Source organism: Quercus lobata, chromosome 9 (assembly GCF_001633185.2).
Source record: "Quercus lobata isolate SW786 chromosome 9, ValleyOak3.0 Primary Assembly, whole genome shotgun sequence".
Taxonomy (NCBI): Eukaryota; Viridiplantae; Streptophyta; class Magnoliopsida; order Fagales; family Fagaceae; genus Quercus; species Quercus lobata.
The window spans coordinates 18,749,137-18,773,483 of NC_044912.1; the positions used below are offsets into that span (position 1 = coordinate 18,749,137).

General features: G+C 36.4%; 3 protein-coding genes across 3 annotated transcripts; 2 read left to right on the forward strand and 1 right to left on the reverse strand.

Annotated features, from left to right (window-relative positions):
* The first annotated feature begins 3,706 nt into the window (after positions 1 to 3,706).
* LOC115959295 lies at positions 3,707 to 4,700 on the forward strand. Its single transcript, XM_031077643.1, has 2 exons — positions 3,707 to 3,840; positions 4,021 to 4,700. Exons 1-2 carry the CDS (start codon positions 3,784 to 3,786, stop codon positions 4,597 to 4,599), a joined length of 636 nt encoding a protein of 211 aa, XP_030933503.1. The 5' UTR covers positions 3,707 to 3,783; the 3' UTR covers positions 4,600 to 4,700.
* Positions 4,701 to 12,032: 7,332 nt separating this feature from the next.
* Positions 12,033 to 13,434, forward strand: LOC115961336. Its single transcript, XM_031080332.1, has 3 exons — positions 12,033 to 12,637; positions 12,725 to 12,905; positions 12,997 to 13,434. Exons 1-3 carry the CDS (start codon positions 12,033 to 12,035, stop codon positions 13,432 to 13,434), a joined length of 1,224 nt encoding a protein of 407 aa, XP_030936192.1.
* A 6,551-nt stretch (positions 13,435 to 19,985) lies between these two features.
* On the reverse strand, positions 19,986 to 22,764 carry LOC115961337. The gene is made up of 4 exons (XM_031080333.1): positions 21,975 to 22,764; positions 21,220 to 21,783; positions 20,698 to 20,911; positions 19,986 to 20,409 (listed from the first exon to the last, which is right to left on the reverse strand). The coding sequence occupies exons 1-4, from the start codon at positions 22,762 to 22,764 to the stop codon at positions 19,986 to 19,988; spliced, it is 1,992 nt and encodes a 663-aa protein (XP_030936193.1).
* Positions 22,765 to 24,347: the final 1,583 nt, after the last annotated feature.

The following is a 24,347-nucleotide window of genomic DNA, read 5'->3' on the forward strand; positions in this document are numbered from 1 at the left end:
ATTTGAGACCACAAGACAGACTATTTATACATCGGGTTTCTTTGTTATCAATGTCCTTGTAAGGGAAGCAGCTTGATCCGATCTAGATCTCTGTTTGCCTTGTTGGGGGGCAAGAACTAGACCAGACTTGTAATAAGCCATTGAGCCAGCTAAGTTTCTGATAAAATTCTGTATTTTTTAGAGGGGATCATTGAATGTGGAAAAAGAATATAGTTTTCTTCTATCTTAGGCATTTCTAATTGCAAAAAGCCTAATGATGATAAGCATGGTGTTGTTGACATGGCATCTTGGCTAGCTGACAAGTAAGGCGTTCGTGTAGTCAGATCGCCCAAGTGATCATTATTATCATCATCATCAACAATAACAACCAAATCTTAGTCCCAAATTTTTTAGGCCTGACTATATTAGTGCTAAAATAAACAAGGTAAGATGGAATTGGATATGCTATATTACTGTAAATTATTTTTATAGAGGGTTTCCTATTTGTGAAATGAATTTTTTAGTTTATAATTTTAGCTCCCCAAAAACAAAATCATACACCACTCAATTATGATAAATAATGAAATACTAGTACTATACGAACTACACTAGCTTTTGGCCTGAGTCATAAAGCTAGTTTACGTAGTTAGGCATTCTTGCTTCGGATGAAAACTCCCAAGTTATCAAGAAGAAAACTGTTGTGTAGGAATATAGGTGAATGTACAACCTTTGCAGTAATCCAACTTCAGTCATGTTGTTTTTGTGTCATACAACTACAAGTAGACGCTTAATTAGATGTGTTGACAAAGAAAATAATTAACTACAAATATTGCAAGGACAAAAAATGAAAACTACAAAAATAAATAATGAAGTAACTAGCTAGCTAGCTAGTAGAGTGAGAATACAGATACTATAAATTGTGGACTTGTGGTGAAAACTTTGTCAACCTAATTGGGTTGGAAGTTGGAAAATTAGATTACATTGCATGCAAATTGCAAAGATACATCATAGCTAGGGAGGTGTACAAGGCCCAACAAATTTCCAATATGTATTTAACTCTTATAAAAAAAAATGTTTTAGTGAGGGAAAGGCTAGATATTTGGATCCACGTGACTTATGGAAAAGACCGATTAGTGTATGAGCTACAAAATTCTTTGACTTATAAAATCTCTTTTAATAAAGTATGTATAAATTTGTGATGTCATGGAAGTTACAAGGAAAAAAAAACACGTTACTTTTTGAAAAAACATGTTAGTTTCTGAATGAAAATCTCGAATCCATGAGGAGTCCCTTAAATCTAGAAGGTGATAAGGTTCTGAAATTCATAGAGAAAAATAGACAAAGTTTGTATTTTTACAAATCTAAAAACTAAATTGCTCTGAAGGCTACAATATGTTTAAATAGTAAAAAAGAAACCCTAAGGCGGTTAGGAAAATGTCCAGAAACCTTAATTCATGCTAATCACATAATTAGGTGGCAAAATAGTAATTTTTGCCAAAAATTGCAAAATTTAGATAATTGTGGAAATTGAAAATATTGTCTTTAAGAGACGTTTTAAAACAGATGAGACCTTATTCTGACTTTAAATTAAAAGTTATTAAGGAAAAAAATTATTAAAAATAGCAAAAACATTGTTTTCGGGGCTTTAACAAAGAAATTCACCTAAATTTGGGCAACCCTCAAGGCAACTGTCTCAAGTTTGGATCAAAAATTCGTTTCCCTTCAACTTGCCAAATTTCATGCAATTTCAACATCGTCACCTCGACGGTCTCTACTAACAACCCCCTTAATCTTGTGCCTTGACTTCCAGTGCCCTTGCTACTCCAAGAAGGCTTGTGTTATCTATTCTACATCAATTGGAGATGTGTCATTCGCCAAAAGTTGTTTAATGAGAGTAATTAGACTGAAAAGTAAGTATCAAAAGAAAATTAATAGATGTCTCTTTGTGGCATTTAAGTATGTTGGACTTGTTAACAATCTTGTTAATGTACAACACTTCAATTGACATTTCTTAGTGTTTCTAATGAAATGTTTAGAATTCGAATCTTCCGCTCTAACTTTTTCTTTTTTAAAGTTGGGCTTTATTTTTTCGATAAGTAACATTTTAATTTTTAAGATTTTGCCACTAAATAAATGAAAAGAAAATTGAGCCACTACAACGTTGAACGCCAAAAGACCCTCATATTATTATGATTCCATTTTCATTTACTTTTTTTTTTTTTTCATTTTAGTTACTTTTTTTTTCTTTTTTTCAATTTTAGTCTAGTTTTTTTGCTGTTATATATATAATTTTTTTTCCCTGGATATTCTTTTATTATACAAGTTGCAAGACAACCCGTACGTAAGAGGACTTCGTACATGTCGCAACTCGCACATGGTTTTGCACCAATCTAATGTTAAATCCTTAAACTTAAGATTTTAATAATACGTACCTTTGTTGGGCTGCTGTCTCAGTTAGCGTGAAATTTATTTGGTTTGTCTCTAAAAGAAACACAAAACAAAATTTTACTTAATTTCTGTCTTTTTTTATTTTTCAATATCGTTTAAATATTAAAAATTTATGTTGTCCAATCGATTTAGAACATGACAGCTAATTGAAGAATATATGGGGCACGAGGTATAGCTTGGCTTTATAATGCAAGTCCAATTTATAAAAATAAATAATTATTAAGTTAGTGTCCAGGAAACTCACCTAAGATCTTTCTGGGTCAACAATATGATATTATAGGACTAATCTAATGTGTTATATTTTTATCTTTATTTGCATTTATTTTATTCAAGTTGAAAATTTTCAATCAGGTAAGTATCCTCTAAAACATTGAGATTTTGATTTCTTGAAGATATGACAATAAAGTTTGTTACTTTAATTTAATTTTTTATATTTTGTAAATGAGGTAAATGTAATGGAGTTTAGATGAGTTGTTGCCAAAAAATAAAAAATGATAAATTGATTCTCTTTTTTTTAATAGATAATTACAATATACTGCTAAGTCTGCAATTCGAACCTTTTTACCCCTACACCTTGAGGTGTCAATTGACTCAATTCAGCTACATAGGCAAACCGGTTTTGAATAAATAAATTAGTAAATGAAATGGTGTTTCGTCAATATTTATTTGTTGAGCATATAGGTTATAAATTGAGGAGATAACTTTTTTCATCTATATTGAACATGAATGTGACGGATGCCCTCGGGACACTTGTTAAAAAGACATTTTAAAAAAAAAAGTTTTGATACAATTTTCAAGAAAATATACAAAAAAAAATTATCAAAAAAAATTTCTTAAATCAATACCCTTAGGCCTTAAGGCATCTGTTAACCATATTATTATGAATATATGCCATCCAACTCAAATGATCAAATCTCCAGGCATTGTACTAAAGATATAGGATCAGTCTTATCTTCACAGAGGTTGGAGGGGTTAGTTTGTTCTCGTTGTGTGTCGCCAAATTAACCTTAATTTATACAGTGATGAAAAAAGAAAAACCGAAGTCTGAAATTTTCTAATGAACTGTGGTAGTTTCCTCTAACCACCTAATCTAAAATTATCAAATATATACCTAACCCTGTAATTTTGGAAAATTGGAATGACACTGTAATTTTTGAAATTATAGCATCCTTAAGTTAACTTGGTCTAAAGCTACTTCGTTGACCAATCAGTTGCCCCTCTATATATAGTCTAGCGCACAAGGCCAAGGCATCAATCATTCCAAGCTTGAAGGGCCTCTTCTACTTCTATCCAAAACCTATACCAAACCATTGAAAGCTGAAGATCAAAGAGAGAAAAAGATACCCTAAGCAAAATATGGCTTGCTGGTCTGCTGAGAATGCCACAAAAGCCTACCTCGATACTTTGAAAATGGTGAGTGTTCAAACCCTTTATTTTTCAACATATTTATGAACAATTATAGTTAGCTCAAATGGTAGTAAAGTTTCTTATCCTTCAATAAAGGGCTTCAAAGAATCCCATTGGTGTCATAGATTCAATTATTTCATATCCTTTTTCAATTTTAACTTACTGATTGTTGTGATCTTAATGTAGGGACAAAGAGCTAAAGAGCCAGATGTAGCTGAGTTTATTTCAGCAATAGCTGCAGGCAACAATGCACAATTGATGGTTGTGGCATGTGCTGGTGCTGCCGACTCCAACACCCTAGCATTGGTGGCTGCCGCTCACCAAACCTGTGGCCGTGTAGTTTGCATCCTTGGTGGGATTGAAGAAGTGCAGCTATCAAAGGAAGTCCTAGGCCTTGATGCATGTCATGTTGAATTTGTTATAGGGGAAGCTCAAAAGCTAGTGCAAACCCAATATAGGGAAGCAGATTTTGTGCTTATTGATTGTAATCTTGAGAACCATGAAGGAATTTTTAAAGCTGTGCAAAAGGTAAGGAGGCAAAGTGGTGTGGTTATTGTGGGGTATAATGCATTTTGTAAAGGATCTTGGTGGTCTAGTGGATCAAGAACTCAATTGTTACCTATAGGAGAAGGGTTGCTAGTGGCTAAAATTGCCAGCAGGTGTGAAATTGGTAAGAGTCAGTGGGTTGTTAAGGTAGATAAACTCACAGGTGAAGAGCATGTATTCAGAGTCAGATTCCCACAAGGGAAACAGATTGAAGCTTAAGTTTCTATTTATATGCTCCCTTTGGTTGATATTGGAGGACTCCTAATTTGCCTCCATTTTCCAATCAAAGATAATATCATGTACTAGAAGCTACCTTTTGAAACTCCGAATGTAAATAACAAATTATATACTTAATTGTAGTACTCTATTGCTGAAGTTGTTTGAGAAATGCATCAATCTCTCTCTCTCTCTCATTTTGAATAAGGGTACTTTGATCCAATAGACCTAAGAAATTGTATCTAAGTTTTGTTTTTAATATCTTTTATTTTCAATTGAAAGATTAAGTGGTCATTACCAATACAATTTACTATATATAATATATCTATTGTTGCATCTACTTCAAAGTTCAAACCATTTGGGCTAAAAGAAAAATTTGTGAAAATTTATCTTTCAAGAAAATCTTGAATGCATATAAATATGTGGACAAAGTTTGAAAAAAAAAAAAAAAAAAAAAAAAACCTCTTCAAATAACTTCCTTTATATTTTTTTATTGGATGTAAATTTTGACAATCAACTATTATATTGCATTTTCTTATTATATTCTCAATATTTGTAAAATTTCAAAAAGATAAAAAGCCAATAGTAATGTCATCAATCAAGCGTTTAAATAAATTTTAATTTTCTATAGTCTTAAATTATGCATAAAAAGTATGTTTATAGATCAAATAAAAGTAATATCTGATTATTAGATTTTCAAAATATATAATCATGTTAATTTTTTTTAAAGAAGTTTGAAGAGAGAAACTTTATTCTAAACATATTAGAGGTTCTCATATACAAAGTTGAAGGCATATATAGAAGGTGTATTATTTGTGCGAGATTACTTGAAGTCATATTAGAAATTTTCATTTACAAAGTACACACCGCATTCTCAAACATGCATGTAGGTGACAATTAGTCCATGTGGCAATGAGGTGTAATTTACTTGGAAATTTTTGCATAGCCCAGTAAAAAAATATTTAGTGGAAGACATTTTCGGATTTAGTGGAAGACATTTGCGTAAAAGAATTTTGTAATTCAGTAGTACTATAAGTTCTTTCGTGGAAGAGAATTTGGGTTTGAATCTTCTTCCCCAGTACATGCTAAATATATCAATAATGCTAAAATGAGGACAAATATCATCCCCCTTTTGGGCTTAGAGAGAGAGCTACATAAACTTAGAGTTGTTTTGTGGGTTAATTTTGGGGGTGGTTCTCTCTCTCTCTCTCTCTTTTATTTTATTTTATAAATATGGTGAGTTGTCTCTCTTATCCACTGTAAAGAGAATTTGTTATTATATTAATTAAAACGTGCTTATCCAGAATGCAGTTGCATGGTGCTCTGTGAGAATCTTAATTTTTTTAATGGTGAATGGATTAACTTAATTAACAGCTTTTAAGGGTGAATGGGATCTTAATTTTTTTAAGTGTTTGCATTTATCAAGTAGTTTCTGTTTCCGAGTAACTAATTTTGAAGGATCACAACATTGATGCAATTAACAGTTCTATTAATCATAACCAATGTGGTTATGTGCCCCTCTTTGCAAAATCTTTTTGGATGAGTCAAATGATGATATGAATCTACTAACCCATACTTAAACCTTTGATTATTAGCACATAAGAAGCTGCAACATTCCAGTCCATGGTTTTCATGGCCATTGTTAGACATGGCGGCCAACAACATAAACGTTTCATCATCTTAATTATCACAGTTTATATTGATGAATATCTTGAAGTTTTTTTAATTTTTTTTCAATAAATATAATAAGATTTGAAACTTATAGCATCTAGTTTATAGTAAATGTTCTTTATTATCCGGCCAAGACCGCACTAGATTTTTTTTATGTTTTGAGCAAGATTCAAATCTAAATCCTTTATTCGACAATGAAAGATTTTATTATTGATGAAGTGTAAACTCATCAGTCGTAGTAGGCAGATAGAACTCCCCGTCAGCACCTGTGTATCTTCTAAAAGGGGTCACCGGTGTGGTGCCTGCCACAACGCCTCCGATGCCAAAGTTAGAACAGTAAAGTAATTTACAAAACTAGAAAGTAATAGGTATTTTCTTAGAGTCTCAGTATCTATGTACCTTATGCTACCAATATAAGGACTTTATATGTGTGAGCTTGACTGCTAGCCGATGGGGTGTTAATGCCTCTCTTTTGTAACGCCTCTAGCCCAATTATGGGGCTTTTATTAGGCTCCAACAGTCTGTTTTGCTGGTTTCGTAACTGCCCGGGTTACTTGCTGGCACCATTGAATGACTTTCCTTTTCTCGTCGGTGATGGCTTGTTCGTCGTCAGGGGTGACCTCGTCACTAGATTGACCTCGTCAAGGTAATGTGTTCTCGTCACTCCCATCAATTATAATTGAAATAACTAAAATCAATTTGAAAACATCATGAACTCTCCTCAATCGAGAATATCTCGACATGATTTTTTAAATAATAAATATGATAAGATATGAAACTTATAGCGTCTATTTCATAATGAGCAATTTTTATTATCAGGCCAAAACTATACTAGATAATTTTTTTTTGACAAGATTCAAATCTAATTCCTTTATTCGACAATAAAAGATTTTTCTTGGTTTCTTTTAAATTTTTTTATAAGAAGATTTTACTCATCGAATTAACTAAAACTCATTTGAAAACATCATTGGCCTGCACTTAATTAACAACGGAGAATTGGTAGCCCTCAACAATCAACATTCATGGGACACAAAAACACTCACTATTAATCATTATTGCCTTGTATAATAAGCTTTCTAAACAGCCTGTGACAATAGGACGGTTACGTTAAGAACGTTTTAGCACTGTTTCAATTACAAGTTTAATTGCTGGCTTGCTTCTTGAGCTATAACATGTGCTTTGTTGGTTTGTCTCTTGTCTTGAGTCTTGACAGTAAGTTTAACAATAAACTTGATACATTTTTTTTTTTTTTTTTTTTGAGAAAGAACTTGATACATTTTATGTCGGTTTCTTCTAAATTTTTTTTTTTTTTTTTTTTTTTCAAGTTTCTGATGTCCCTCTAACACAGGACATCATAGCTTTCTAATGAAATAATAATTAAACAATTGACCGAATGCAAGAAACATTTATTAGCTTTGAGAATTCAAGCAATTTGGAGAAATTTTCTAATATAACAAGAGACTCATCTTAACAATGCATGTCAAAAGGATGAGGTAGATAGCAGAAAGAGGAAGGGGAGTTGGGATTTGAATCACAGATATGGAGAGCACCATAAAAGATGCTATTACTAGTTAACTGTTGGATTATTGCGTGAACCGCTTCTCCTACTTAATTATAAAATTATGCTATTTATTTAACAATGTTTAAACATTAATTAGTATTTTTATATTAAAATAAACAATATTTTGAGAGAGAAAAACACACGTTTACTTTTATTATTGAAAAACCTAGTTTTTTTTTAAATAAAATTAATAATATAAGTATTTTAGTAATTTAAATACATAATGAAGCCAAAAACATATACTACCTAAGGTATAAAAAAGCAAAAACTAAACTCATCCCAGACCCTAATGGATTTAAAAATGTAAATTCAAACCCATTTTAAAAACCACACCCATTTTATTAAGGTTGGATTGGATCAAATAACCCACTAAACCCGAACAATTGCCATCCTTCATAGATGAGTGTTAGTGAGAGTTTGGATGCATAACCCATAAGTTTCTTTCTTTCTCTTTCTTTTTTTTCTTTGTTTATGATTGAATTATAGATAGCCCGAAGTCAATTGATTGTTGGTATTGCACAGAAAAGAAATCACCGGCCCATTTAAAATCCATCAACCTCAGAACTATGTTGGGCTAGACAAACCTTGGGCCAAGTGTCCAAGGTTGTTAAAATGAGGTCCTTCCTAAGATCGGTGGAAGGGTCTTTATTAACATCGTATCATATGATCGAATCGAGTATTGTAAGTTTGTTACATTCTCCAAACTATTAAAATCACTATAGTAATATGATATTATATTATATTATTATATTTTTCTAAAATTTAGGTCAATATTCTAACAATAATTTTAAAAACTAATAAGTTAACATTAACACAATTATCTTGGTTGATTTAAAGCTTTGCCATTAAAGATTGAACCTTTACTGAAGTCCCTCTATGCTGGTAATTGTACCAAAACCAAATAAATTATTATTATTATTTTTTTGGATAGGCCAAATAAATAAATTAATTTAGAATCAATGTTATAAAAATTCCTTCCCAAAATAAAAAATTGTGGTCCTTGTTTTATTCTTATAATAAATACTCCATTTTATTGGTCTTTGCATTATTATTATTATTATTAGGGAAATGCTAATGGATTCCCTTAAGGTAATAATTAATAATCCATTTAAAGAAAATTTTTATGGGAAAAAAAAAAAGCAATTAATGTTTTACCAGCTTTTTCTATTTCTCATAAAGAGAAATGATATATCTACAATATTTTTACAACAAATCTTAAGTGGTAGATTGTTACTGGTTGTTATTGTTAGGACAAAAAAGTAATCTTAGTGTTAGTTTCAAATTTGAACCAATAACAACTAACCACATGTGATTTGTTGTAAAAATATTGTAGACGTAGCATCTCTCTTCCCATAAAAGTGGTGTTAAAACTTTCTTAAAATAGATTGTTAACCATTACCCTAAGGGCACTCGTTAGCCAACCCACCCATATATTTAATATATATATTTAAAATATATTATATAATTAATAAATTTTTTAAAATAACCAGCTCTTCTTATTTTATATAAAAACCAATTAGTTTACACAAATCCTAGTAAATTACTATTGTTGTTTAGTCATTAGTGTTGTTTGTCTTTAAGGAGTTACATTGATACTAATCTTTGGGTTTTTTAAAATATATTTATATTTATATTTTTTTCTACTCAATTTAATAATAATAATAATAATAATAATAATAAAAACTTTATCCAACCCATGGGTTCAACTCGACCTATGTGGGTTGGGTTGGGTTGAGTTGAATTTTTTTTGAGCTACCATGGTGGGTTGGATCAAAAAATCCTCTTAACCTGACCTAACTCAACCCATGCACACCCCTAACCCATATATTATTATGGGTGAAGTTCTATGAAGCCCCTTTAGCCAGTCCATTAATGTAACCTCTTTTAAGCGTTAGAGATATTGAGATTTGATAAATAATACATACAAGGACCCTTGATTCATGAAGTTGGAAGCATGGAGGACTAAGCTGTGTTGCCTTGTAGTTATACGAACTATCCTCTATTCTAGCAGTCCTTAAACTATAAGTCATGAATTGAATTGAAGTGGACCAAATGAACTGAATTGGACTGAAGTGCATCAATATTCAATAACAATAAGGCACTACAAGTCTGCAAGGAGTATCATCAACAGTCCACTTCAGTCCATTTTATTCCACTTACATCCATTTGGTCTATTTTGGTCCATTTGGTCTACTTTGATCCATTTAATTCAACTTCGGTCTATTGCAATCCAATTTGGCCCATTCAGTCTATTGAGGTCCATTAAGTCCATTTTGGTCCATTCAGTCCATTAGGCCTTAGTTAAGCATCCAAGTCTTCTTGTTTTCCAAAGTAATCAAAAACTAAGAATAAGTCTAGTGCAAATTCTAAAAAAAAAAAAAAGCCTAGTGCTAAAAATTAATAAGAAATTATTTGAATTGCATAATATCATTTTTATAAGTAAATTGCATAGATATATACCATAAAAATGACAAAATTTAGTTACAAAATTATTTGTAGCCTGAGCCTACAACATTACTCTCAAAATCATTTTTTTAAAGATGAATTTTGACAAAAGACAAAATTTAGCTACAAAATTGGTTGTAGCCTAAGTCTAAACCTTAATCAATAAAATAATGGGTAATTACACATAACCCACTCGTGGTTTAGGCAAAAATCACTTTGCCTACCCATAGTTTGAAAAGTGTCACTTAACCCACCTGTGGTATGTTTCTGTCAATCTCCGTAACCCTCAAGCCTAGCTGTTACAAAAACACCTCTTAACCCCAAAACACAACATAGCGTGAATCAAAACACCCAAAACTCATAAAATTTTCAAGAGAGAGACCTGTGGTGAGATCAACATGTTCTTCATGGTTTGGAGTGTTTGGAGGGGGAGAAAACACAAGTTTCGCAACATTGAAGCTAGGGAAGGTATGTGTGACTGCTGTTGATCTGCATTTGGGTTCTTGATGACATTTTTTTATCGCGACCCACCCACGTAGTTAGGGTTTGTAAAATTTTCTCAAAATTGGTGTATGTTAAATGTGTATTTTGCTATTTATATGTAGAATCGCTTAAGATGTAGCTAATGTATTGCTATGGTTGTTTATATAATGCATATACCTGAAAGAATCAAGTTTATTTGTCAATGATTACACTTGTTTGTAAACTGTGGGTAGTGTGTCCCTATGAATTTGTTGGGAATCTGGTTTTGCATGTGCTATATGTGGTCCTTTGTTTGTGTGTTGTCTCTTAACAACAAAAAAATTTTTATATGAAAACAAAACAACACTATGTTTGGCTTGTTGTTGTTTTCTGCATGTCAGTATGTAAACAAACTACTTATTTTAATTGCAAATGGTTGACTTCACATTTGACATTGAAATTCATGGGGGATGTTTTGTGGAGGACCCAACCCTACGATATGTGGGTGGGTCTATACATACATTGATGGAGATTGACCCTGACAAGTTGAGTTTCTTTGAAATTTAAGATTTATGCCATCTAGTTGGTGCTCCTAAAGAACATAGTAGATATAGGTATTTACTTCCTGAAGGTGACCTAAAGCATGATTTAAGGGTCATAGAAACAAATCCAGATGTGGTGAACATGACTACCCTTCATAGGGCATGACCAATTGACAAAATCATAATCTATATGACATAGATATGGAGCCACTGGCAGTTGAGCATCCTAATGGAGGGGGAGTGGCAGATGATGGTATAGGTGGTGATGGAGGGGGAGTGACAGAAATAGGTGGTGATGTAGGTGGTGTAAGTGGTGATGCAAGGGTGGATGAAATAGATTTGGAGAGTGATTATGATAAAGTTATATTGGAGGAAGAAGAAGATGTTGAGAATGTTGAGGTTGGTGCAAGAGTTCAAGAACATGATGTTGAGGTTGGTGCAAGGGTTGAAGAACAGAATGTTGAAGGAAATGATGATAATAATTGGCTATATGAAGGCTAAAAGGGGGAGCACTTTGGTGATGACATATTTGCTGCTCCAAACTTAGCTCCACAAGGTTCTGCTCCAGAATCAAGTGATGCTCCCAATACAGCCCCAACATCAGGCAATGCTCCAAATACAACCCCAAAATTAAGCAATACACCCAATGCAGCCCCAGAATCAAGCAATGCACTCATGCAGCACCAGAATCAAGCAATGCACCCCATGCAGCCCCTGAGTGGGATGAGCCAGCTCTTGAGGATGACTTGGTAAGCATGGATGGGTCTGATGATGAGCAGGTACTTGAGCAGCTAAAGTTTAATGCTAAGAGTGACATGAGAAATGTTGTACTGAAGAAGGAGATGAAGTTTCCTAATGCAAAGGTGTTCAGAGTTGCTTTGAGGGAGTATGCAATTAAAAAACCTGTTAACATCAAATTTAAGCTGAATGAAAGGACCAAGATATCAGTTCACTACAAGCATAAGTGTGGTTGGAGATGTTATGCATCTCAGATATATGGAGAGCTAACATTTCAGATTAAGACCTTGACTAATGAGTGTACTTGCCCCAAGTCTTTTAAAAATAGCCAAGCAACATCAGCTTATGTTGCTAAAAGGTTCATTGAGGATTTTAGCAAAAATCCAAATTGGGAGGTGAGTGGTGTACATAACCATGTGATGCAAAATTTATCTGTTAACCTAAGTGTAAACCAAGTGTATTCGTCAAAGGGAAAGGCAAAGAATTTGATCAATGGAGATAAGCAATTGCAATATGGTGTCCTTAGGGACTATGCACAAATGATAAACACTATAGACAAAGGGAGTAGGGTTATAGTGCAGATAGAAATGGCTAATAAGACTTTCCAGTCAAAATTTAAGATGTATGTTAGGTTCAATGCTTAGATGGTAGGATTTTTAGGTGGATACAGGCTATTTATAAGTTTAGATGGTTGTCACATAAAACACAGATTTAGTGGGCAAATCTTATCTACCACTGCCAAGGATGCAAATGACAATATTTTTCCAGTAGCCATGGCTGTTGTGGAACAAGAAAACAAGGAGTCTTGGATATGGTTTTTAGAAATATTTGCTGATGATATAGGGAGGCTAGAGGAGCTTTATTTGGTCTTCATTTCTGATAGGCAGAAGGTATGAAAGTTTTGTTCAGATATAGTTGAATGGTTTACTTTGTTTGCTGAACTAACAAGTTTTGTTTGTTTGTTTGTTTGGTTACTTGCAGGGGCTTATACCTGCAATAGAGACACTATTCCTTACTGTGGAGCATAGATACTGTGTGAAACACATCTACAACAATTTCAAAGTCGATCACAAGGGATTGGAGCTGAAGGATGCACTATGGAGGTGTGTTGCTGCCAAAACAGTAAGGGAGTTTAAGAGAGACATGCAGTACATAAAGGATTTGGATGAAAAGGCATATCAGTATCTTGCAAACATTGCACCTGCACTATGGACAAGGTCACACTTCACTCCTAGGGCCTTAACAGATTTTTTGGTAAATAACTTGAGTGAGTCTTTTAACTCAATGATATTGAAGTCTAGGGACAAACCTCTCTTGGCAATGTTGGAGTGGATTAGGGTTAGACTTATGACTAGGCTTTACAGAAAAAGGAAAGGGATAGAGATGTATGCTAGAAAGTTGTGTCCAAGCATACAATAAGTTGGAGAAATTGAAACTCGAAAGCAAGCCATTTAGTACTACCCCAGCTAGCAATTTCCTTTATAAGGTAGTCAGTCAGTATGAGAGGCATGTAGTTGATCTTATCAAGAAGACATGTAGCTGTAGGTTTAAATAGCATTCCATGCAAACATGCCATAACAGCCATTTATACAAACTTTGAGACACCAGAAGACTACACCTACCCATGCTACCACAAAGAAACTTACATGGAGATATAAAAGTAGGTACTTCCTCCTATGCCTAGCCAGTTAGAATGGGCTAAAACTGGACAGCCTGCTCCCCTAGCACCTTACATATACAAACCACCAAGCAGGCCACCAAAGCAAAAAAAGAGGGCTCCTGATGAGCCTAGGAACTTTTACAAAGCAAGTAGGCTGAACAGACCTATAACGTGTAGGAAATGCAAAAAGGAAGGGCATAACTCAAGAGGGTGCAAGGCTGGCATCACTAGGGAGAAAAAGCTGTAAGTAATTGGGACCCAAAAAAAAAAAAACCCTTGTTTTTAAACTTGCAAAGGTATTCATGTACTAAAACTAGGTTTTGTTGTAGGCAAAGGGAAGGGTGCCTTCACCTAGTACCAGATCTAGATCTAAACCTTAGCCTGCACCCTAGCCACCGTCCCAGTAGCCTACCCAAACTTACAACATGAGGTCTACTACTTAGCCTTCATCCTCATAGCAAGGAAATCAAGCTTCACATTAAGGAAATCAAGCTAGGCCATCTCACAGGAAATCAGGATGGTTCTCTTCCTAACAGCTAGAGTTTCACACACCTAGGGAGACTTGGGATACCCTACCAAGTTCTTCACAAGTAACTTAGTTGAGTTGCTTCTTTCTTGGATGGCTGTGTAAACTGGGATTTTTTTTAACAAGTAGATCTATTTTTTATTTTGTAGCCTTCACATGCAAATAGGACCACTGGTGGTGCGAGGACTAGAGGACAGCTTGCTGCACTAAGGCCACCAAAAATGAATTTAGTGGGTGGAAAGAGTAAAGGCAAGAAATGAAGCTATTGGGTACGCATGCCAGCATTGGGAGTAAAGGCACGAGCAGGAGAACATGTGGGCCTACAGCTAGTGTTTTTTTTTTAAGACCACTGTTAGCTTTTTGTAATTATCAATTAGTGTAAAAAACAATCACCTTGTTTTGAGAAATTATATGTATTTATATATATTTGTGTGCGCGCGTGTGTGTGTAGCTGACCTTGGAATGTGCTTTTTTGTAATTTACTAGAAGTTAAGGTACAATACACTTTAGGTTGTTATTATGGTATGAAATTTTGTGGTATTATATGGAAGTTGTGATATTATGGTATGGAAGTTGTGGTATTTATTCAATTCAATTTGTATGGAACATTATTTGTCAAAACAATTTGTATGGAAAATCATTTGTCCAATCTAGATCATTTGGAAGTTTATTTATTGCTGCTGCAGATTGTGTCCAAATAGATTTTTTCAATACAGAGTGTATGGAAGTTGTTATTGTGGAATGGTTGTTGTGGTATGCGCAGGTCATTGATAATTGACCAATACTTCTTTCATTATATGCCCAGAGACTAGCAGCATGACCAGTACTTCTTTGATTCTTTCATTAAATGGTTGTTATGGTATGCACAAAATACTCAATAATTGACCTAGGGGTGTCCACGGGTCGGGTCGGGTCGGTTTTGGACCCAACCCGGACCCGACCCGCCGGCGTCGGGTGGAAGGCGGAGGGACCTGAAACCGACCGCCGGCGTCACTCGGTCGGGTCGGTTTTGGGTTCGGGTGGTGTTCGGGTGGGTCGGTCGGTGTTGAGAGTCGCCGGATCCTGCAAACGTCGCCGGATTCTCCTCGAATGTCGCTGGAATCTCCTCGAATGTCGTCGGAATCTGCAAAAATCCAGTAGATCTACACCAAAAATCGCCGAAATCAGCCTGGATCTCCTCGAATCTCGCTGGATCTCACCAAATATGGTCCAAATCTCGCTTGGATCTCCTCAAATGTAGCCGGATCTCACCAAATCTCGCTCGAATTTGCCGGATCTCACCCAATCTCGCTTGAATGTCGCCGGATATTGCCAGATTTATATATAACGTCGGTCGGGTCGGGTGGCTCGGGTTTTGGAGAAGAAAACCCGCCACTCGACCCGCCGGCGTCGGGTCTTGGGGTCAGAAACCCGTCACCGACCATCGGAGTGGTCGGTTCGGACGGTTGCTGGTTCAGGTTCGGGCGGGTTGGTCGGATTGGTCGGGTTACGGGTTGGGTTGGACACCCCTAAATTGACCAATTCTTCATTCATTGACACATCAAAACATTACATCAGTAGGCTAGTGCTATTACAATGCAAATTCATTAACACCATTGCTATAACTATCTCTACTAACCAATTAACTACTTCAGGGCAACAACCTTAGTCTCTTCACTCTAGAGAATTCAATTGAGCCAAAACAAAACAATAACAAAAAAGATCAGTGACAAAATGCATGCAAACTTCTACATTCTCTGCTTCTCTTCATCAAACATGGCATTTGCCTTAACTTTTGCACAGACAGCTTAAGCCTTTCTCTCCCTCTCCTTCGCTTTAGCTTCCTCTTCAAGAGCCTTTTCTGCCATTTGCCTAGCTTCTTTTGCCATCTACCTTGCTATATCCACCATTTCCAGAGCAGTCATTTCCCTCTCATTGGCAAGTTAGAAAGCACTCTGAAGCCTAGACATCATCTCCAGAGCCAAAGGTGTAGTTTCATTCCCACGAGGATAGGTTGGGTTATCAAGCCAAACAAAGAAAGGATACTTAGGACCAACCTTATAATGGCTACAACCCAAGAACCTTCTCCCAAAATTATACAAACTCAAACTTGTTCTCAAAACACAAGTCTGCTCATTGCACATATGCCCATATGAACCCGAGAAATTACCACTTAATGAAGACATATCAAGAAAACACGATTCCTGGAAAGTACAAATTTAGAGTTTCACATAGTAAGTTGGCACTTGAACAAAATTTGAAACCCTAAATCGAGAACAGACACAAATACCTTGATTTTCTTTACTAAAACTACCTTCCCTAGCTTCAATGTTGTGAAACTTGTGTTTTCTCCCCCTCCAGACTCTCTAAACCACGAAGAACACGTTGATCTCACCACAGGTCTCTCTCCTGAAAAGTTTATGAGTTTTGGGTGTTTTGATTCGCGTTAAGTTGTGTTTTGGGGTTAAGAGGTGTTTTTGTAACGGCTGGGCTTGAGATGAGTTACGGAGATTGACAGAAACATACCACAGGTGAGTTAAGTGACACTTTTTATACCACGGGTAGGTAAAGTGATTCACAGGTGGGTTATGTGTAATTACCCCATAAAATAAATATTACTACATATTTTGAAAATCTTTTTTTTTTGGTCAAGAGGAATAAAATTAACAACTAAAAAGCAAAAAAGGAACCAGGACAGAGCTTGTTCAGGTATAGGTCACTAAGATCAAAATCTAAAAAACTAGAAATGTCCACAAGCGGACTTTCAAAAACAGTAAACAACATCCACAATAGCCTTCGCATCTAATTCTACTTCAACAGTTGCTATACCACAACTAATACAAAGATTAAGGCCATCCCTAAGTGCCCAAAGTTCGGCAAGAAAACTTGTTGTTATTCCTATTTTGCGAGCAAAACCGGCTACTCAAACGCCCTCATCATTGTGAATCAAACCCCCTCCCCCTGCCAAAGCTAGATTTCCAAGAGAAGAGCCATCCGTATTCAATTTCATCCATCCTGCCACTGGTTTGGACCATCGGATTGGTCTAGTAACTCTAGCAATGGACCCCTTATCAGGTACAACACAAAAGATGTACTCAAAGGCTCTTTGAGTGATTTCCTTTGCCAAGTGGGGGTTCAGCCCAGAATTCATGAAGACCATATGATTCCCATGCTTCCAGATCAACCAGATGGCAAAAAGAATAAGATGACTCCAAGGAATATGAAACTAACCCGTGATATGCTTGTTTGTACCATTAACTTTTAGCCACTCCTGTATGCCTTTTTCAAAGAATTTCTTGTCAACGTCATGCACTCCCAATTGGATCCAGATAAGCTTCGCCACGTTACAGTCCCTTAAAGCATGCATGATGGACTCATTGTGTGAATGACACATGGGATAGGAACTATCAGCTACAATACCCCTCGAAAATAAACAATCCCTTACTCCTATACTATTATGTAAGTAAAGCCAGACAAAAGTTTGAATCCTGGGCAAGACCTTTACCTTCCAAATCCAGTTACCCTCAAATTAAACATCATGATCCACCCTTGTAGCTAACCTATAAGCTGACCCAATATTAAACGTATCGTGGTCAGAGTCTATCCAAGTTAGCTTATCCCCTCCTCTTGAAGCCAAAGCAACAGGGACTACCTAGAGCTCAAGTTTAATTAAATATGGAAGAACAAAAGGAATTTTGGACCAATCCCACCCACCAACGGAGACAACATCCTTCACCCTTAGCTTCATAGCTTCACTAGTCATAGGGCCCTGGATGGTTTGCCATAAAAGGCCAAGCTTAGTCCAGTTATCATTCCATAGACTAAGATTACTTTTCCTTCCAATTGTCCACCCAACTCCTTTTTTGAATACCTCTGCTCCCTTTTTCATTGCTGACCACACCCTGGAGTAAGGTAATTTGTCACCATTTCTCAAGTTAATTCTTCAGGTGTTACAGTACCTACCTTTAAGCACTTAAGCCCATAAGGAGCTTCCTTCTGTCTGATATCTCCAGTTGAGCTTTGCTAAAAGGGCCAGGTTTCTTCCCTTAGCAGACTGAATCCCTCAACCTCTCCTCCTTAGTCTTGGTAACCTTTTCCCAACTCACCCAATGAGTTTTTTGAGTAGACTCCGACGATCCCCAAAGAAAATTCCTATTTACTCTATCAATGCCCTCAGAAACTTTGCCAAGGAGGTAAGAACACTGCATGACATAATTAGGGATAGTTGAGGATACATGCTTCACCAAAACAGCTCTACCCGCCAATGATAGCAGGTTTGCCTTCCAGCCTAAGAGCTTCTGCTTCACCCGATCCAAAACAAAGTTAAAATCATTTGTTGAAGGGCCAAGATGTTTTATGGGGATACCAAGGTACTTACCAATATTTGGGGTAGATTGGAAACCTAAAATATTGCATAGAGAATCTCTCGTGTCCCTATCTACATTTGGCAAAAAATAGACTCCGGATTTCGCCTCACTAACTGTTTGCCCAGATCGATCACAGAACTCATTCAACACCTCTCGAATTGTGGTACAGTTTGCTTGGTCTACTTTAGCAAATAAAACCAAATCATCCGCAAAGAAAAGGTGAGAGAATGCTAAGCCTCCCCTAGTTGATTTCACAAGGGTCCACCTTTTAGAGCTGCACTGATCTTCAATGAGTTGGCTAAGAAGATCCATACAAATAATGAAGATGTACGAAGATAAAGGGTCTCCCTGCCTAATTCCTCTAAAGGGAGAAATTTGCTCCAACCTTACTCCATTAACTAAGATCGATGTAGTGACCAAGAAATTACAGCTCATGATAAGCTTTATAATCCCTTGAGGAAAATTTATCTTGATAAGCATCTCCCTAATAAAGCTCCATTCAAGCTTATCAAATGCTTTCTCCAAGTCTATTTTAATTGCCATATAACCAATCTTGCCCTTCTTTTTACTTACAGTATGAATAAGTTCTTGGACAATAATGGCATTGTCAGCTCCCCTTCTACTTGGGATGAAAGCGGTCTGGAGTGGTGAAATGATTTGGTCGAGCAGCAGCCTCATTCTTGCAACAAGAACTTTTGACACAATCTTGTACACTGTGTTACAGAGACTAATAAGATGATAACTACTAAGGGTTTCCAGACTAGGAATTTTGGGTATGAGAGAGATGAGGGTCCTATTTAAGAACTCTAGAACTTCTTTTCGCCAGAAGACCTTCTTAACTTCCTCCATAACTGACTTGCCCACGTTGGAAAAAACCAGTGTGTAGACCATCAGGCCCAGGAGCCTTGAAAGCCTTCATTGACCAAAGACCTGCTTTAATTTCCTCATCAGTAACTTCTACTCAAGACTATCACGGTCCTCATCAGTGATGCGAGCTTGCCAAGTACTAGCTGCGGGTATGAAGAGGAGCAAAGGCAAGAGATGTACTGTATAAATTAGAAAACCCATTCTGGATCACTTTCTTCACCTCAAACTCTTCATGCATCCATTCACCAGTGCTAGACATGATAGCTCTAATAGTGTTTCTCGTCCTTCAGACCAGAGTTGAAACATGGTAGAAGGAAGTATTATGATCACCGAATATCATCCAGTTCACTCTGGAATTCAGAGCCCAAAGCTCTTCTTCTTGATTGAGAACACCAGCCAATTCTATTTGGAGCTGCCTTTCCAGATTAACAAGACTGTGAGATGGCCTAAAGGCTAGACTTCTCTGGATTCCATCCAACCTGGCCATGATCCTTCTCTTTTTTGCAAATTTTTTGCCAAAATGGACTTTATTCCAGTCTGTGGCATCTCGAGAGAATCTAGTGATAGCATCCTAAAGGTGATGGCCCTGACTCCAAGCTTGCTGGACAACCCTGGGAAAGGAGGGGTCTGAAAGCCAAAAACTCTGAAACTTGAATGGCCCAATTGGTCTAGACCACTTAGAAGGTCTGGTTTCCATAAGAACCAAACAATGATCCGAATGGCACCTGGTTAAGTGGGAAACTTTAGCTTCAGGGTAGAGAGTGCACCAATCAGGATTAACGAAGAATCTCTCTATTCTCCCTTGGATGAGAATGGGAGCATCTTTGCAATTAGTCCAAGTAAACCTTGAACCTGAGAACCCTAGATCAATCATATTACATATGTCCAGGCAATCCTTTAGAAGTAGTGATCTCCTAATGTTGACATCCCTTCCTCCTAACTTATTAGCACTAAAAAGAGGCTCATTAAAATCCCCTGCAATAACCCAGGGCATGCTATGCAACTCCGCAACATTTGTTAGATTATTCCATAGAATAGACCTTTTAGCAAACCTAGGGCTAGCATAGATAGCTGAAAATAACTAGGACGAGTTTGAAGTTCGTACCTTAATGGTAACATGTATTTCTTGCTCTGTTTTGGCCAGGAGCGTGACTTCTAGTTTGTTTGAATTCCACAAAATCCACAATCCCCCAGCACGGCCGATTGTATTTGTAAGGATCACTCCATCAAGCGGTAATCTGTCTGTAATGTCTTTTGCTCTCTCCCCTCCTAGGCAAGTTTACATAACCACAAACACATCAAGATCATAAACACGAACTAGCTCCCTAATATGACTTTGAAAACTGGGTTTTAAGGCACCCCTACTATTCCAAACGATGATATTCGTGATAAAAGATATGAGGGGAAGAGGATAATCGTCAACAGGAGGTAAAGGCTCCTCTTGCTCCTTCAAATTCCATCCCATCTTCTTGAACATCACCACTGGTTGGCCCTTCCCTATCATAAGTGTCATTCAAAACTCCAGCACTCCCATCTCCATATTAATTGATAGTCAATAAGACCTCCAAAAGTCTCTACTCCGCTAAAAACTTCGCATGAGCCACCTCGCACAAGCTCGTTCTCCACACGGTCGGTCTTTCCTCCTCTAGAGCTAGACCAACGGTCAGCAAATCCCACCAAGGAATTCAAATTTATCCCCAGAGCGGAACCGTCACTGATGAGGACCCCTTCACTGCTCTTAAGATGATTTTCCAAGCTACCTTAATCTTGTGGTTGCACTAGCCTGTTACATGCAACTGGCTTACTTGAACTTCCAGATTGATGCACCAAGTCGCTCTTTGCCAAGAAAGTGAACTCGCTATTGTGACTTGCTCCATCACTGTAGCTTTTCGGTAATAGAGGAGTAGAATTGTGGTTATGAATGTTAGTGAGATTTGCGGCTGAACCAGTGAGATTTGCGGCTGAACCATTAGACGATAAAGGTGCCTTACCACGTGCAATGCCTTTTTTGCCCTTGACCGACGGGCTATGGGCCAGGGATAGGGACGTACCACTATTAAATTGGCCTACAATCATCATATTAATGTGAGATGGGCTTGTAGAAGAACAGTCCATATTCACTGGCCCATCGTCCTTGTTTGCTGGCCTAGAGCCCGTAGTCATGAAGGTTTTGTTCCAATGAACTTGGCCAGTTGGACTGACCTCCCTTGGCCCCACTTGGAGGCATGCCATACCACCACTTACTCTGAGATGGCTAAACGTACCCCCTTCAAGCGCTCCCCTCGTGGTCTTGTTACGCTGTCGTTTTTTGGATACCACCAACCAAGGACCGTATTTGTCCTCTTGCTCAGAGGGTGTGGGTTCATCCCCTGATGTGGGGTCCACCTAGTCACACTTTTCGTGTGAGTTGCTGCTCAAGCCAGCCCCATTGGCGTTACCTACCTTTTTCGGTGATGATGGTTCCCGGATAGCATAAGGACACGCTTCCTTGTGGTGTCCAATACGACCGCATGTGAAACAAAATTTGTGAACCCTTCGTAGTTCACCGGTTGATTCATACCTCCAACCAGGATTGTGGTGACTGACGGCTTGTCAATATCCACCTGAACGCAGAGTCTCGCAAAGCGGCCCCTTGTTTCTGTTGCTGTGTGAGTATCTATCTGCAAAACCTTCCCAATGGAGTTTCCCAGTTGTTGGAGAACCTCAACTTCATAATATTCAATAGGAAGCTCATTAAGTCGGATCCACACGGCAATGGTGGACACACTCGCCATTGATGGCTTAAAAGTGGGCTCCCAAGGCCGTATCGAGAGAAAATGATCCCCGATGAACCATGGACCTCTCCTAAGAACCATATCATGATCCTCCTTGCAGCTGAATTGCGTGAGAAAAAACTCCTTTCCAAGATCAATGATATCCAGTCTGCCGGTTGGTTTCCAGAGCGCAGTGAGTTTTGTTTGAATATAGTTAAAGCCCACGGCTCGACCATAAACTTTGGCAATAAAGGAACTCGCCCAGGCTACTCTAATACGATGCTTAACGTCCTTGGAGAGCTTTACTGCAGTGAACCCTTCTCTAAGTTCTTCAACCTCTTCATCGGAGTCTATATCTGTATCCATGCTCTCATCAAAGGCAAACGCGTGGTTATATGCTCCTGGTATCTCCCCCAAAAGCTTATCCTTGAATGAAGCTTCCGCTACCTTAGGACTTTCCACCACCCCCGAGGACCTAGGCCTTGCCTCCGGCCTTGTAGGGAAGCCAGCATGACGGACATTCTTCACCTTCTTGTTGCTACATTCGAGCTTTTCTTCCTCTTCTCTAGAGAGAAAACAGTTTTTCGTATGGATCATTCTAAAAGTTGCAACTCTTCTGAAAAATAAATAAATAAATTAATTAAAAAAAATCTAACCATTGAATTGTATGTTTTTTACACTCTTAATACACATGTCAAATTTTGTTTCAATCGGATATTATTACTATATGATCTATAAACTTATATTTTATGCATAATTTTAAAATACAAAAACTTACAAAAACAATTTATTGATGACATAACTATTGATCTTTAATTTTCTTGAAATTTTGCAAGCATGAAGAATATAAGAAGCAGATGTAATCCAATGCTGGATTTGTCAATATTCACCTCCAATAAAAAGATATTGAGTAAAGTTGTAGCCTAAAGCTACAATCAATTTTGTAGCTAAACTTTGTTATTTGACAAATCCACTATTAAATTACATTTTCTTCTTATATCTTTCATGCTTGCAAAATTTCTAAAAAATTAAAGATCAATAGCTATATCATCAATAAATTATTTAAATTGCAAGTTTTTGCAATTTAAAATTATACATAAAATATATTCTTATAGATCATATAGTAAATAATATCCGATTTGCACAAAATTTGACGTGTATTAAGAGTGTAAAAAACATGAAATCTAACGGTTAAATTTTCAAAATATGCAGCAATGTTAATGATATTGAGTAATGTTGTAAAACATTTTGTCCCAAAAAAAAAAAAAAAAAAAAAGCATAAGATTTTGGACAATCAACATAGCATATTATATTTCTATACAACAACCTACAACCTACTGCATCCACCAGAGCCTTCAAGTAATTCAAAATCAACAATTTCTTATTCAATTCATGATGAATCACATACATTCACAATGTTCCACTCGATTTCACACACGGGTTAATTATGTAATAGTTAGACATAGACAATCGACAGCCGAAAGCTATGAATAACTTGACTAGGGGTCCCAATACAATCAAGAGATTAGTTAGAAACTTAGAATCCTAGGCACCCCGTGAACATCAACAACTTCAAAACCAGCCATTACTCACTAGAGCCTAATGATAGTGAGCCAGGAAAACAAATTCAAATAAAAGATATAATTGTCTCTCTGTTAGGATATGTTCACAAGCTATGAACTCAAATGTGTTCTCTGTTTACATGTGAATATTTCAAATGGAATCGACTCAATAATTTTGTCAAAGGGCTAATTTTTTTAATTTCTTGAAGGACATAAAATATTAAACAGTTATCATGTTATTAATTATTACAAATAAATTTCCCTTTCTCTATGATTATGAGATAGAATCATGTCTAGACTGGTTTCTTTTTCTTTTATTTATTTATTTATTTTTTAATTTAATTCAGACAATATTTATTGTAGAATCCAAAATTGGATGGTGATCGAATATTTACAATAGGATAAGATGCACCAAATCCTAATTAACACATCACATATAAATTAGTAGAGATTTGGTTGGTGTGATAGATATTATAGGGTTTCATTAGGGTAATGTGAGTTATCATCTCCATAATTATCTTCATTTAGGCTTGAATTTTGAATTATTTCATTTTCACTGTAAATCTTGTGAGGGTAGTAGGCTATTTAATGCATCCAAAATAATATCAATAAAATCTC